Source organism: Camelus dromedarius, chromosome 1, assembly GCF_036321535.1.
Source record: "Camelus dromedarius isolate mCamDro1 chromosome 1, mCamDro1.pat, whole genome shotgun sequence".
Taxonomy (NCBI): Eukaryota; Metazoa; Chordata; class Mammalia; order Artiodactyla; family Camelidae; genus Camelus; species Camelus dromedarius.
Window position 1 is genome coordinate 121,592,393 of NC_087436.1, and position 16,515 is coordinate 121,608,907.

At 44.2% G+C, this 16,515-nt stretch overlaps 1 protein-coding gene across 10 annotated transcripts in view; it reads right to left on the minus strand.

Annotated features, from left to right (window-relative positions):
• The window catches only part of ADD1 (adducin 1), a 74,877-nt gene that overhangs the window by 39,787 nt on the left and 18,575 nt on the right, over positions 1–16,515 (minus strand). For all 10 annotated transcript variants that reach the window (XM_031438500.2, XM_031438505.2, XM_031438494.2 and 7 more), the window contains exon 2: positions 14–228. In XM_031438500.2, coding sequence (XP_031294360.2) covers positions 14–208 — 195 coding nt within the window. In that variant the 5' untranslated portion in view covers positions 209–228. The remainder of the gene's footprint in view (positions 1–13; positions 229–16,515) is intronic.

Sequence of the window (16,515 nt, forward strand, 5' to 3'; positions counted from 1 at the left end):
AGGCTCCTCTTACGGGGCTCTGCAGAATCATGGACACCCTCTTCTTCTGCTCCATCATGTTGAAGTCCTGGCGAAGGTCTGGGGCCATGTTCCTCTCTCGCAAGTATTCTGGATTGTTCTCATCCACTCTGTCGAAATACCTCTCCTTGTGAGGGACTGTGGTCGGGGGTGGTGAGGTCACCACTGCCGCCCGAGTATCACCATTCATTGCACAATCTTTCTAGGTTCCTACAGAATCAAAATAAAAGAAAGTATTGTTTTTGAATCAATGTCCAGCAGCCTTTCACAATGAGCACATCAGCCTGATAAATACCATCTTCAGCCCAAGGACGCCCTGAGTGACCCTGGCCATCGGCCAGAGCCATGACGTGTGAGACCTCTTTGTGGCTGACCAGCCATCTCCCACCCTCCCACCAGCCATGGCAGTTCTGCCCTTGCTCTTCTTCAGCGACAACAGAACAATCCCACAAAACTTCTATTTCCTCTGACAAACTTAGGAAAATTTTGACCGTCAGACAGCCGAAAGTCATCATGTGTCCCACACAGACAGGGTCTTCTAACAGCAGCAGAGTTCATTTCCAGAAAAATTTGATTTATGCTAATTTTCCCAAAAAGTATTGGTGGCGATTTTGCACAGGATTCCCCAGGCTGAGCAACAGGAGAGAAGCTGCTCACACATCTATATTCACACAAACGGGAAATGTTCCTCATCAACACCACCAGTTTGGTTCAAAGAACAGTAACAGCAGGTACTGAAAATGTCACCACGCCCTGGGTTGTAAATAACCTCAAAAGATGCCCAAATGGCTCAAATTTAAAAATCTGCTAATATGGCTACTTAATTTACATTCTTTTTAATCGCCATCTTTTATTTGAAATGATGCTCAAATGCACTAAATTATATTCATCTTTTAACTACTAAATCTCTAAACAGCACCTTTACTAATCATACAAATAGTTCCATTTCTATTCTGTTTTTATAAAACACTAAATGACAGCTTTAACAACATATATACAGTATCTACTGAGCATCTGGTATGGCAGTCACCGCTGGCCACAAAATTAATTAGATGTGGTCCTCACTTTAGGGAAGCTGGACTCACAGTCTAACAGTCTCACAGGGGAGACAGACTCACTGAGAAAGGCAGAGTTGTTGACCGGAATTCACTAGCACAGAGACGCTGGCTAAAGCCAGGAGAGGAGAGGAAACTGGCCAGCAGAAGAATACAAATTGGGAAGAGGAGGGCAGAACAGGCACCCAGAACAGTTTCCATCATATAACAGTATCTAAATTAAAATACCTGAATACATTAAGAACAAGAAGGAAAGGACCAAAAGACAAGATGAGAAAGAGTCTCAGAAGCCACAGACAGAGTTTCAACGACGAGTGAGTGAACAACAGTTCCTCAAGCCACAGAGGATAAGCAAAGTAGGTGTGTTTTTTTTTTTAAAAGGTTAAATCAGCAACTAAAAAAGTAAGTGGTGCCCCTTACACTACATACAAAAATTCATTCCAAATGGAACACAGACCTAAATGTGACTGCATAAACTATAAAATTCTTAGAAGAAAGTAAAGGAGTAAATCCACAAGACCCTGGGTTAGGCAAAGTCTTCCACGACCCCAAAAAGACAGCAACAAGAAAAAAAGAGATAACCTGGACTTCCTCAAAAGTAAAAACATTTGTGCTTCAAAGGATACATAAGGTAGTGAAATACCATAGGACCCAGGAATCCCGCTCCTGGGCACACGTCCAGAAGGAACCCTACTTCAAAATGACACCTGCACCCCAATGTTCATAGCAGCACTATTTACAATAGCCAAGACATGGAAACAGCCTAAATGTCCATCGACAGATGACGGGATAAAGAAGATGTGGTATATTTATACAGTGGAATACTACTCAGCCATAAAAACTGACAATGCCATTTGCAGCAACATGGATGTTCCTGGAGAATGTCATTCTAAGTGAAGAAAGCCAGGAAAAGAAAGAAAAATACCACATGAAATTGCTCATATGTGGAATCTAAAAAATAAATAAATAAATAAGGAAGTGAAAAAAAACCCATAAAATGGAAGAAAGTATGTGCAAATCATATATCTGAGAAGATATTTACATCCAGAATATAGAACTTAATTAAAATAATCAAAAGCCTGAAAGTCTTCAAGCGTCCTTGGTGGGTGCCACACAGAGCAGAGCTGCCCAGCTGAGCCTTGCCTAAACTCCTGACCCGCAAAATCATGAACTATGAATAAAATAACTACTTTAAGCTGCAAGGTCCTGAGATGGTTTGTCCTGCTGCAGCAGGTAACTAAAATACTGTTCATGACAAAGGAAGGCGAGTGACAGCAGCCAGACCTGAATGCCAGACACGGCTCCTTACGTACACTCCGTCCTCTCACCTCCTCGGCTTGTCCACTTGCTCTGGCTTTCTCATGTTACAGACCAGGGGACTTAGGTCACTCAGATGGAAGTCGAAAGGGCTGGGATTCTAACACAGGCCGTCTGGCTGCAGAGCTTTTGTTCTTAACCTCTGAGCCACACTGCAAAAAATGATGACGATGATGATGATGGTTGGTGGAGGCAGCAGAAGAGGCAGCAAGGGGAAACAATGTCCCCAAGGGACGGGCTTGAGGGCACAGGCGCAAAGGTGCCCTGACCAGCAGGACCCAACCTTGGGTATCTGGGGCTGGCACTGTTAGCTTTTTAATGTGCATTTGAATTGCCTGGGAATCATGTTAAAAGACAAATTCACATCCAGTAGGTCTGGTGGGGCCTGAGATTCTTCACGTCTCAGGAGCTCCCAAGTGATACGAATGCCACTGAACTCGGAGCACAACATGAACAGCAAGGCTTTAAAGGACAGTTTGTTTATCAAAACCATTGGGGAGAGGGAGGTACAAACTCACAGGCGTAAGGCGGGCTCAGGATGTATGTACAACACGGGGAATGCAGCCAATATTTTATAATAACTGTAAATGGAAAGCAACCTTGAAAAATTGTGTACAATTTTTAAATTTTTAAAAATATTCTGCTGTACTAATAGCCAAAGAATGAATAGAAGAAAGAAAATTTAAAGAAAAGACCAATTTGGACATTGCTTTCCTGAAATCTAAAGATAGTACATAAGTAACAGCTGATTAAAGTGACACTGCTTCGAGGACAAAGACGACAGCACAAAGCAGCCAAGGACTACAGGCAGCCCAGGGTCAGTAAGCCGCCACCTGACTTCCTCTTCTCTGAACAGAGCCCTGAAAATGTGTAGTTTCATCTGTTCAACCTAGTTTGTTCTGAAAGAAATGACCCAAAGAACGAAACACTAATGGTTGTGACACATTTCTTCATTAGATGTAAATGAAGCTGGCCATTCTGAGCCAACGATAAAAATGTTCCACTTCATTGTTTCCAAAAAAACAAAAAAGACAAAAGGATACACAGTATTACGAGTTCTCTATTACTAAATGAGTTCCAATTTTAAGCCATTTTCATCAGTAAATAAGGACAAAGGGGAACATTTTAGAGGCAACTACAGCTGCTTCCTGGTTCCCACAGCTGACGGAAAGAAAAGAATCTTTGTAAAACCAACATGTTAAAGATAAGGCAGAAATGCTTTCTTTTTATTACAGATTACCACGTGAATGGGGTAAGATAAAGGTTGAAGACCAGATATGCACGCATTCCATTCCCTCAACAAGGAAGCCTATAAACTTAAAGTCAAAGTACACACATTCTGAGCCCAATAACCAACAGTAAGCGTAATTCTACTTTCAAAGCACAAAACCTGCACTGGATTTTCGCCAATTATGGCTCCAGGTTTCACGGGCGTAGTCTTCAAGTGTGTGTTAAGACAGCAGACTTTTCTGTGACGATCTCTACAAAGAAGTTATTTAGTCCAAATTTTTTAAAAAGAAATAGAAAACTACAGATGCAAAGAAAATTTCCTGCAACAGTACTTAGAGTAATTAAACAATAAAATAATTCAAAAAGACCAATGTCCAACGGTACATGAATGGTTGTAACACGATCTGCTCAATACAGTATTATGAAACTACGAAGATTCTTCAATACAATATACATAAAAGATTATAATGTTTAAGTGAAAAGCTATAAATTTCCTATTCTACTATATATAGTTATCAGTATTATCATTTATTCACACACAGACAAGATGATACAATGGCAGATGAGCTGTATTAAAGTTGAATAAACTCATTCAAGACCAGTGTGGACTAGTGTTCCTCCAGCCCAGTACTCCATAAAGCCACTATAATTTAACCTGTGTAAAAATTTCTTTAACTTTTTTTATTGATTTATAATAATTTGACAATGTTGTGTCAAATTCCAGTGTCGAGCACAATTTTTCAGTTATACATGAATATATACATATTCGTTGCCACGTTTTTTCTCTGTGAGCTACCATAAGATCTTGCGTATATTTCCCTGTGCTGTACAGTATAATCTTGTTTATCTATTCCAAATTTTGAAATCCCAGTCTATCCCTTCCCACTCCCCGCGCCCAACTTGTGTAAAAATTTTAAGACTTCACCACCCAAATCAATGAAATCTCCGGGGACAAGACTTTCAAATAAACAAACACTACCCCCTCCAGAATCCAGAAGTCTGAAGGAACCAAGACAGATGAGCCCCGCCCGCCCATGTGGCGGCCACATTCATCCACGCTCTCCGCCTCATCCACGCTCTCCGCCTCTCCCATGCTGCTCTCATCTGGGTAAGTACCACTCACCTCCTGGACATCCACCAGTCTCCTAACTGGTTTCTCTACTCCCAGTCTCCTAACAATCCCCACAGCAATCCATTTTCCACAGAGAAGTCAGAGTTTCAAAATGTAAGTCACATCAAGTCACTCATTCCCCTGATTAAAGCATGACGGGTGACAGGAGGCCCTTAGCTGGATCCTGACTCAAATAAATTACAACGTAAAAATGTAAGACTGGCATTTGAGACAATTAGAAATCTGAATACTAACTGGACTTGGATGGCATTAAGGAACTACTGTGAAAAAATTTAGGTGTAATATTATTATGTTTGCATTAGATACATACAGAAGTATTTACAGATCTGGAGTTGGCTAAACTTAGACAGGGTTGAGGGAGAGAGTATGCATTACACAAATAAACAAGACCAGCCACAAGGCAACTGTGGAAGATGGATGAAGGATAAAACAGGGTTCACGATACAGTTCTATTCTGTGTCTCTGAAATACTCCAGGATCTTCCTTGCTCCGAGAAAACAGTGCCTCCAGACCTTACGTACGCTGGTCTCCACTGCCGTCACGTGAGCACATCTCAGCACACGCTTCAGACTGACACCGGGGTGAACGGAAATCTTAAGATTAACCATCCTCTTCTACTAACATCCCAGAAGAAACCACTCTGCCCACCATGTGACTTACTTGAAATAAAAGCGTGCCTTTCGCAGCCAAGGTACTCCAGCCCCGGGGCAGTTCATCCTCACTGACGTGCAACTAAACCTCAGATCAGAGACCAGACAAACTTTTGCTTCCCTAACGTATCTAATGAGCTAACTCTGAAGCTCTGGGGCAGAGTCAGTTATTTCTTGGCATCTCCCTCCTGGCACAGACATTTTGCGAACTATTCCAACCATTCACATGATTTACTTTTGAATCCCTAAAAACCGAACATTCAAACCAAAAGCTGAAACAAGAAAGTGACCATTAACAAAATTCTCTGGGTAAAGCGTAAGCTAGAAGATCCAGAGGGTCTTGTCAGCTTCTAAGTGCTCTTAAAACACACCTCAGAAAGCAAAAAGGCTGCCAGGTGGTAATGAATTACCAGTCCATGGGAAATAAACCAAGAGGCATCAAATATGCTCATGTGGTAATAAAAGTGGTAGCCTCTGCTGGTGTCCTGGGCCACCTTACGCCCAACTCCTGACAGCTGCTGGAACTGTCAATAGGAGAGCAAGGGGAGAGGTGCCCTCCGCAGTGTCTTCCTTCATTTCTACCAACTCCTGGGACTTAACATACCTCCACCGGAGCTCCTTTCCACATTACGTGCAAGGCACCAGAGATAAAACAGTTACAAAATGAGGAGACGCTACCCAGATGTAATCAAGCACTCCTGGTGCCGTGACAGAAATCTACTTACACATGAGCAGGCGGAAAGTGTCCAGAGGGAGGCAGAAAAAGCAGAGAGAAGGGTATACAGGCTGAACTGTGTGCCTCCGAAATTCATGCTGAAGCCTTAACTCCCAGCACCTCAGAATGTGACCTTATCCAGAAACAGGGTCACTGCAGATGTCATTAGTTAAGATGAGGTCACACTGGAGCAGGATGGGTCCCTACTCCAATAGGACTGGTGTCCTTATAAAAAAGGGACACTTGGACATAGACACACACACACAGGAGGAATGCCACGTGAAGATGGGGGCAGAGATCAGCTTACGTGCTGCATCGACAAGCCAAGGGGCTCCTAAAATGGCCGGCAGACCAGCAGCGGGGGGACAGGCCTGGCCCAGCGGCTCCCTCACAACTCAGGGACCAGCCCTGCTGAGCCCTGATCTCGCACTTCTGGTCTCCAAATGCAGACCATCAACTTGTGCTGTTGCAGCCGCCCAGTCTGTGGCAGCCCCAGAGCACTAACAGAACAGGCTGTCAGGAAAGCTTCACAAAAGAGACGCTTTTAGAGCTATGCAGGTGCTTCCAGGCTGGCTTGGGGCAGGTGGCAGTCGCCTGGCGAATGAACATCTCTGGGAGGGCTCATGAGCTTTGCACCCAGAAAGAAACAGCATCATCAGGACACCCTCAAACAGACAGCGGTCTCACCAAAAACAGAACAGAGCAGAGCAAGGCAGCCATGTGAGGGACGGACGTGTTCAGTAACTGGATTTGGGGGATTATTTCCCGATGACACACACATACCAAATCATCACCTTGCACACTTTGACATAGGACAATTTTGTCAATTATACCTTAATAAAGCTAGAAAACAGGCTAAAAAAAAAAAAAGCCTTAGCTGGAAAGAGTGACAAGATTTTAAAAAGGCTTGGAGGAGCCAGCGCTGATGGCTAAGGGCAGGCAGAGGGCTGAGAAGAGTGCTGCACAGACAGTCCACACCCTGTCCGGCACCGCGGGTGGGGAGACAAGAAGGCTCGGCCAGAAATTCATTCCAGGCTCTCAGAACCTACAACTCTGGAAGGGGACTGCGCCACTCAGTGGAAGGGGAGTCTCTCACAGCTAGTGACAGAAAGGCACCCAACACTGGAGCCCTCTCCCAAATAAACCAGAACACACCGCAACGAGCTGTAACCTCTCACGGCCCACATGACTAGCCTGGTTCTCCACTTTCCCGAAAGGACCCACACACACACCTACCTTCTGCTCAAGGTTCCTGTCACAGCTTCCAGCCGAGTGCGCCCGCCTGGGGCCTCGGAGCACAGTGAAAGCCTTTAATGCCTCTGATCGGATCATGTCTATTCCTGTGTCTCCAGATGTTTTCAGATGAAACTGCTCCAAGTTCCCTTTAGAAAAAGTACTGCTCACGGAGCGCTAACTACTGATCTAAACCTCATTTGTACGTGTATTAACTCCTTTTTTCCTACACTTGATAAGGAAGCTGCGGCACAACGCCGTTCAGCCGTCTAGTGGGGTTGCTGGAGTCAGACTCAGGCCAACTGGTTCCAGAGCAGTGAGCTCTGAACCATACCTCACACCACCTCTCACCACCACGTGTCCCAGCACGTGCAAGTTAGAAAGGAAAGGAAAACTGAATCGAGCAGGGCCTCCTGGCCTTGCTGCCACTCACGTGCTCCGTCCAGCAGGAGAGATGTGGGCGGGCCCTCCTGCTTGCTCTCTCCTTTATGATGGCTTGGTAATAGGTTGCCAGCCTCAATCTTCCACGTTTTATTAAGTTTTTACATAGCTACATACCTGCTGCTGTTTTTCTTTCAAGTACAGTATTTAGTCAGTTCTCCGGTGTGTTCTTCACAATAATACACTCCCATAAGTGGAGAAGCAAGAATATGAAATTAAGACTATGGTTTAGAGACTGCGCTCTTAATTGCTTCTCACTAAATGGTCTTCTTATGCTGACCAGAGCATTCTCCAGTTCAAGGGTCAGTAGTGGGCAGTGGACAGGCCACTAAGTCAGGTCCCAGTGGTCAGATCCATTCGTTCCAGTGTATAACTTCAACACTTATGAAGTCTTCATCTATGAAGTAAAAATGTTTCCCTAATCTAATGAGACAATGTATCAGAGAGCACCCTGGGGGGAAAAATGAGAAAACAGGATAGAGCCATAAGCATCATCTTCCTGACTCCCCAACTCCACACGGAAGATTTCCCAAATCCAGCGGAGGAAAATGCAACTAGAAAATGCAAGGGATCCAGAAGAGTGACCAAGCATGACTTTTATAAGGACAGCGCCATAAGCTACACAGACTTCCCTCAGACTGGCTCAAACAACTCTGCAAGAGTTGCTGATTTGCAGAGGAAGGACTGACTCTGAATTCTAAGATCCTGAGGCCTCAAGACAGATAAATGGCCGAATCAGGACCCGGTCCCAAGACCACTCATTTCAAAACCAAGCTTACCCATCAACTGCCGCATGGGAAGTCACAACGCGGATGCCAGCCAAGGGCAGGTCGACACACTGGGGTCTTCCGTCTAGCTCACAGTATCTCCCCAACCAATTAGCACCTAACAGACCTCAAGAAACATCTGCTAAATGGATGCATGGTGGAAAGGAATGCAAAATCATCTCCATTACTAACTAGGTTCACAAAATGTTGCTTTCATCCTCACTTCAAAGATATATATATTTGAAGCAACATTCACTATTGTCAGTGGCAAGGGAGCAAATATTAACCGGTATACACTTAAACAAGTGCTTTCAAGCAGAAATTCCACAATTCAGATGTCAGGAGAGGAACCGGGAGAAGCGATCCTATGTGCGGTGCCTCACACCGTAACAAAGCACCACCGCAGTCCAGGAGGCCCGCACTGCAGTCACCACGCTGAGGCCCGTGCCCTGAGGTCCACGCCCAGGACAACTGCATGCAGGACAAAAAGGAGGATTCGGCTTGACCCTCTGACAGCGTCAACCACTTTCTCTGCTTTTGCTCATTCACAATACCGCCACTTTCCTTCAATTGCTGGACCATTTTTAATTGTATTTCCACTGAAGTAACAAAGACTTTCAAAATTTATGGTTTTACTGAAACAAAACTTTTCCTGAGTTTCAGTCCATGAGGGTGGCTTACTAAGTAGGGTTTGAGTTGCATTTTTGTTCTTCTGGGGAGGAGAAAAGGTGGAAAGCTTGGCAGAGCTGTAAGGAAGATTAAAATACCACAAAAACAAATAGGCAGTTTTATCAGAATTTAATGGTCAGGAACTAAATGTTCCTACTTGTGAAGTAATTGGTTCCGTAGAAGACAAATGATAAAAGGAAGCTTTGAAGATACTAGTCAGCCTGGGCTAATAAGGTGAGAACAACAGAGCTGCTGAGCATGCTCAGAAATACACATTCTGTACATGTCAAGGCTGAAATGTGAGCCACTTCTGGGACTTCTGAAGATGGTGCCAGGTTTTCCTGCCTAGGGCTAGGCAGGAAGTATTCAGAATCACAAGAACTAGTCTGAGTGAAAACCTGCCAAAGGTCTATTCTCTGAGGAGTAACTATGTCACTGAGGGAGACTGAAAACCCTTTACGCTATGTGGTTAATTGTGAGCGCACAAATTTTTAGATGGTCTCACTGTCACAAAAACAGGGATATACTATCAAACGAAAAAAAAGCGAGATACTGAGAACAGTGTACTTTCAGCACCTCTTGGTGGGGGAAGACGAGTGCTAAGAAAAACCTCGTATTTGCTGGTATCTGCATAAACACAGGAATTCCACACGAGAAACCTGAAATGGCGGTTTACACTTGTAAGCGGTGAGGAGAATCTGGGTGGACGGAAGACAGAGACGGCTAGGAGAGTACTGTTCATGTATACATTTTTTTAGAGTTTAATTTATAGAAAGAGAGAAAACGGTAAAGACCATTAGGAACATGCACAAAGCAAGCACCCCGCGGGGTGAGCGAGCAGAACGCGCAGCGCTCGCGCCTCCAGCAGCACGGCGGCATCAGACGCGTCTGTAAACCTGATACTTTAATACACACTCTGTCAAGAATTTTAATAGAGTGGCTCTACCTTGATCTTACATGTGATAAAACGTAGGTTCTACGAGACTGTCCTGCCCTAAGGCAGCGACAGTGAGTTGAGTTGAGAACGGACAGGGTTAAGTGGGCCCTCACAGTCGGGCCTGCAAAGCGATTCTGTTCACCTCATTTATGATTGAGGATTGAGGATTTCTTAAATCAGTACTGGCTAATTATAACAGTATTTCGTTAAACCTACATCGGCCTCGATTCGGAGCGGCTACATACTTGCATCTGACTGAGACCAGGAAGTCCCTGGCCTCTCAGCACAAAGGGACACTCCCTTCTCTGAGGAATCAAGGGGACGGGAAGCACCTCCCTCCTCACCTCAGGGAGAGACAGGCCAAGTTTACTGCCAAGAACAGGACACAACAGGCCTGAGAGCCTGAAGCCATCAGGAACCCAGCCCACCCCGCTCACTCGGCGACGCAGGCCGGGTGTACGAGCTCGAGCTCACGCGGTCCGAGCAGCTGACACTGCCGTCCGGCGCACAGGCACTCGCACGGGGCTGACGAACCGCGCCTTTCTGACTTGACGTTGTAAAGGTCTCTGCAGCAGTTTAAATGTGACCCCTTCATTTTAAAGCAGGAACACTGAGGCTCAGAGAAGGGAGAAGACGGCCCCGGGCACATAAGGAGCCACAAGCAGAGCGCAGCAGCCTGTGTGTGTCTGGAGACAGGCTGAGGCCAAGTCTGAAGCCCACAGCACCGCCTACTGCGTGTGCCCCTGGACAAGCTGCTTATGTTCTCCCCAGGATTCAGTTTCCTAATCCGCAAACAGGCATTGTAATGGCAATCTTGAGGGAGGCCGTCAGACTCAGAAACCCTGTTTGGAGAGCACCTAGCAGAGTGAACACACATTAAGGGGTAGCTCTGATTACTGTCAGGCCTAGGACCAAAGTGAGTGTCCTGGCCAGGCCTATGGACATTCTATATGTGAGTAAGCAGCTTTTTATAGTTGGTGACAAGTAAATGAAAATTTCTCACCTCTGTCATAACTACAACTGGTTTCAAAAATACATGAAAAAATAGTTTCTAGCATATATAATTTATTTCCCATTATCACCACCAACATAGGAACTTCCTGTGTTAATATCCGAGTAACCTCTGAAGCCTTTAAAAATTCCAAATGATATTTAAAGGGGAAAACTATGAAAGTTTCAAACCATATGGAAAAAATGGCCAAAAACAAATTTAGACAAAGAAAAATTATGCCTCAAACTGCATATACATGTATTAACTGTTACTTAATCAAAATGGTGCCATTTCAAACTATTGAGGTAGAGGGAAGAATTCAAATTCTGTAAGGCTTCATCCACACTGGGTCCACGATCCCACACAGGTTTTCAAATGCAACTGAAGTAGAAGCCAAAGGGTAACTTCATCAGATGTCTACTGAGTTCCTACAATGCAGCTAATACAGGCCAGGCACTGTTCTTCAGCGAGTTCCTGCAAGACTCAACTCAACGCACAAAGACCTCCGCCCTTCAGGAGATGTATATACTGGCAGGGGGGGCCAGGCAGTAAATAAACATGATTAAGTAAATTGCATGGTAAGTTAGGAGGACGTAGTGCCCTGGGGAGGGGACTGGGAGGATGGGCAAGGAGGAGTCAGCGGCAACACTGAGTAGGAAGGGCTCCTGGAGGTGACACCACAGGTGGGGAGGGCACTAGGCACTCCAGGCAGAGACAGCTTGAGCCAAGGCTGATAGCGAGGACTAGATTTTGTTAGGGAGTGGGAGAGGGGGATAAAACTAAATCTGTTCATCACCATTTTCTTTAAGCATTGAGATACCGTGGTAAATAAGTAAACAAAGATACAAGGAGGGGCCACTCACACCTCACGTCCAATATGAACCTCAGTCCTCACCCAGCCTCTTTTCCCTGCTTCCACTCAAACTCTTATAACTCATTCTCTGCAAAAATGTAATCAAATCAGGTCCTGCCACTGCTTAATTCCTATCAACGGTTTCCCGCAGTCCTTGGAATAAAATCTGAAATCTTGATCACAGCCAACAGGGACCCTCCCAGTTTGGCCCCCAGCCATCTTTCTGCCACACTGTCCCAGATACACGAGGCTCCCCGTCTGCACAAACCCAGCTCCTTCCTGCCTCACAGCCTTTTACACAGCTCTTCTCTCTGCCAGCAATAAACTTATTCCAGCTACTTTGAGTACTTTACCTCTTATCAGCCAGGTTTCAGGTCAAATTTCACCTCCAAATTTTGAGACACCTTACCACCCTAATTAGAATAACCCCCATTCCCAGCTCTCTCAAATCACCGAGTTTTCTTTCCCTCCCAGGCGTTCCCTCCCTCTTTCAGAGCACAGACTCTGAAGCCGGACTGCTTGAGTTCAAATTCCAGCTCAGCCATTTACTGGCTCTGAAAGCTTGGGAAAACTTCTTAACTTCTCTGGTTTCAGTTTCCACAACTGAAATAATGACGCTAACAAACGCACCCCTCATACAGTTGGCGCATGTAAAATGCTTGGAACAAGTCCCTGACACAATAACTCAAGTGTCAGTAATTAGTAGCACCACAGATTCCCTGTCTGTCTTGGAATGCTGGCATGTAACCCTCAAGAGGGCAGGAGACTCGCCTGTCTCACTCACTACTGTCTTCACAGGACCATGATCTAAAAGGCCCTTGATAAGCATAAACTGAGGAACAAAGACACATCCAGGTCTCACACTCCGGGCAAAGACACATCCAGGTCTCACACTCCGGGCCGGCAATGCTAATCTGAGCCTGGATTCCAGAGGCATCTGACTGTGAGAAAAGCTGTCACTCAGCTTCACTCAATCACAAGCGACATACGACCGAGGAGACTCTGGGACAGAGCAGCTAACTCCACAGGCTCCCAGCTGCAGTCCACCACTCACTGGGAACTGCAGGCTGCAGATGAACACTCTGTGCCTCAAACTGGGTTTTGTGTTTTGAGTTACCTAGGTGTTACATTTCTAAGAACTACATCAATTCCCAAAGTTGGTATACAAAGCCAAAGCTGTATCTGTCTCTAGCTGACTGGTTTTGGAGACTCAAGCAAGTGTAACTCCCAGAGGTAGGGAAATAAAAGAAAAGGAGAATTCTAGACTTGTAGTACTAGAGTGAGACCCAGAAGGACAGCAGGAAGACCCAACCGAGCAAGTCAGGAAGCAGAGATTGACCAGACACATGTGAGTATGCAAACCTCTATGCAGATCTGATAAGGAAGGAAAAAACCACTCTGCAATCTGGTTGAACACTTTAGGAAGGACTGTCGAACACCACCAGCCTAAGACGAGAATGTTTCCTCTGAGAAAAACACGGATCAATACCAAGGAAATACTTTAAGAGTTAAAAATCAGTAGGATGGGAAAGTATTTAGTGATAAAAATGATCTTATGAGTAACATGTAGGACATGGCCAATACTTTAAGTTGTTAAAACAGCACACACGAAATTATACTGCAGCCACGAAACAAGGCGAGTACATAGTGACAGAGTCCACACAGCTAAGCAGGGCTTCTGCTAACTCTCCAGCACTCCGCAGCCCCTAGGCATATGTTGGGTAAGATAAAACCAGGCTGTTTGCCTGGCTCTTTCTGAATGGTCCCGAGAGCTCTGTTCTGCCCCCGTCACCTGCCTGAAATCAGTCTCCTATGGGAGGGCGGCAGTACACGAGTGGAAGACCCTCAGGTCCCAAAACAGCCAAAAGACAGTGATGCTTAATGGGAAAGAGGAAGGATTTGAGGTCATCAGGGTTCAAACTGCAGCCCACATACTCACTAGGAACATGTCCTGGGCAAGCTCACTATTTCTACCAGTTTTCCCTTTGAAGAAGGGGGACAATAATGAAATCTACCTTACAAGACTGATGAGGAGTGGACACAATATGGTCAATATGATGCCTGCTGTTACTATTATTTCAGCAATGAAGTCCTGGTCACCAGCCAGCACAGCCATGACAGCTGGTACCTGTCCCACCCATCAAGTCAGCTCTGTATTTTCACACAGGAATGAATACCAGAGAAACTCCCTGAAGCTACTGAGTAGACAGACATGGCGATTAAACAGAAAGCTCTAGTAACTGAATATTCTGATTAATAAAACTACCAGTTTTCAAAACCTGGAATAAAATAAATCATACTTAACACTAATAAACACTGAGCATATTAACGTTTGGTAGCTGAAATTTCCCTAGAATTATTTTATTTATCTAAATTAATATCAATAGCTCTCAAATATAAACCCCATTTTTAAAAAAATACCAAACAAACTCTTTGGCATTGAGGGAAACACTGAAATGTCTGCATATCCCTTTTGTTTAAAAACAAAAACAAAATGGCTAAAAATAAGATCTAACATCTGTATATGCATAGGTGCTTTGTTTTTTGTTTTGTTTTGTTTTGATGGGAGGAGGTAATTGGGTTTATTTATATTTGGAGGAGGTACTGGGGACCGAACCCAGGACCTCGATGAACAGGAGCTTTAAAAACCTTAACAACATAAGGCTATAGAAATTTTAGAAATAAACTCTTTTCAACGAGAGGTAAAAACAACTTGGAGGACGGCAGAAAACATTCACATCCTGCCAACTACTGACAGCTGACTTTGCCCAGACACCGTTACGTGTGGAAGACCCGCGTCAAGACACAGGGTGCAACGTTAGGCCGCTTTTCCACAAAGGAGACATTCGCCCAGCGGGGCCACCCTTGTCAAAGGGGAAGAGGAGTTTACCCCTTCCATTCTGTCATTTAGTACTTAGCTAAGCAATAACTATCACCCGAAACGAGTAAATCATTCATTCTTTCCCAGGTATGTTCTACTGTATGTCTAGGAAAACCTGGCACCGTGGCCTTGCAGCCTGACCTTCTAGGGTTAATGCAGGACAGAAAATGATCCATCTAGTCAAGTCTTCGACCTCAAGCCTCAAATGAATAATAAAGCGTTGTTTACTTGGGGGAGGCAATTCCACTCAGGAACCAAGAGCACGATATACTTCGAAATGATTTCTACACAACAGTTGAGAATATTTCTGAAAAAAACTATAGCATATTTTAACAAGTCAATAAAAACATAAAGCACTCTCAAATAATTGTAACAGCACAAATAAAATAAACACCCCCAAAATGTGATCCTTCTCGGAAATCCCAGTTGCAGGGCCTTGCTTAGAGCGAGAGCTCAAAAATCAGTTGCTAAATGAAACAGGAGAACACAATGTCTCAAACGATTGCCTGAAGAGTAAACCTGACATCGGAAAGGAAAGTTCACAGTAAAAGAAACCCCCTCCAATGGGTCAGGATTAAATATGAAGTTTCACTTCCCTTCTGGCTCACATTATCTTGAAAAGGAAGCAGAAGTATCAGCAAAATTTCCCTGCTTTGATGGATCAGAAGTGGCTGCTTTATTCGGCATTTCTCTGATTAGTAGGTAAGAACGAATGTTTTTCATATGTTTATTTACATCTGAAATTTCCATTAGGGTCTATTAATCTCTTTGTCCACCAACTTATCTATTGAAATCTTGACATATTTACTCCTAGAATTTTTTTTAAAGTATATACCTACATTGACCTTTTGTTGTATTTGACATTCCCATACTATTATCTTCTATATTTTTATTCATAAATAAGCAAGTATTTTAACATTTTACATACTTAGGTCTGCAAACCTTTTCCTTTGAATTCTTTTACTTTTAAAGAAAAAGTCATCATCCCTTCAGAGGCACACGTCTGACAAAATGTTCCCCAAAAGTTTCAGGCATTATCTCTGATAAACACTTTATTCTGCTCTATCTCTACATTCTCTGTAATTTTAAACATTTCTCCTGACTCCATCTGGAATTTATTTTCATGGATGTTTTCCAGCTATCTCATCGTCTCCCTGGAGACACAGGGGCGTGTCTTTCCACTCCCCACCACTGACTAACAAGTCAGCCCTGCGCCAGCAGCGCCCCCCTGCTGCCTCCTAATCCACACTACCTGACCTCGGGAAGGTTTATCACCTTTTCCACCTCAGTCTCCTCACTTGTAATAAAATACAGTCAAGTGACGTTCCAGAGTTGTTGGGGCAGTTAGAAATAATAAGCATAAAACATCCAGCACAGCGTCTGGCACGTAGTGGAGACCCTGTAACAAGGAAGTATTTTCATGCTCTAATATCTGACGAGAATGTAAAAGTAACAGGCCACACAGTCCACCTCATAAACTTCAAGGACATTAAGTTTAACCAACTAAAAGTTAAAACACATTATTTTAATTAAAAACAACATCCTATTATAAACTCATTTTATCTTTTTGTATTTTAAGTAAAACTACTGTGTTCTAACTATCAACACACGTACCACAGATTAAGT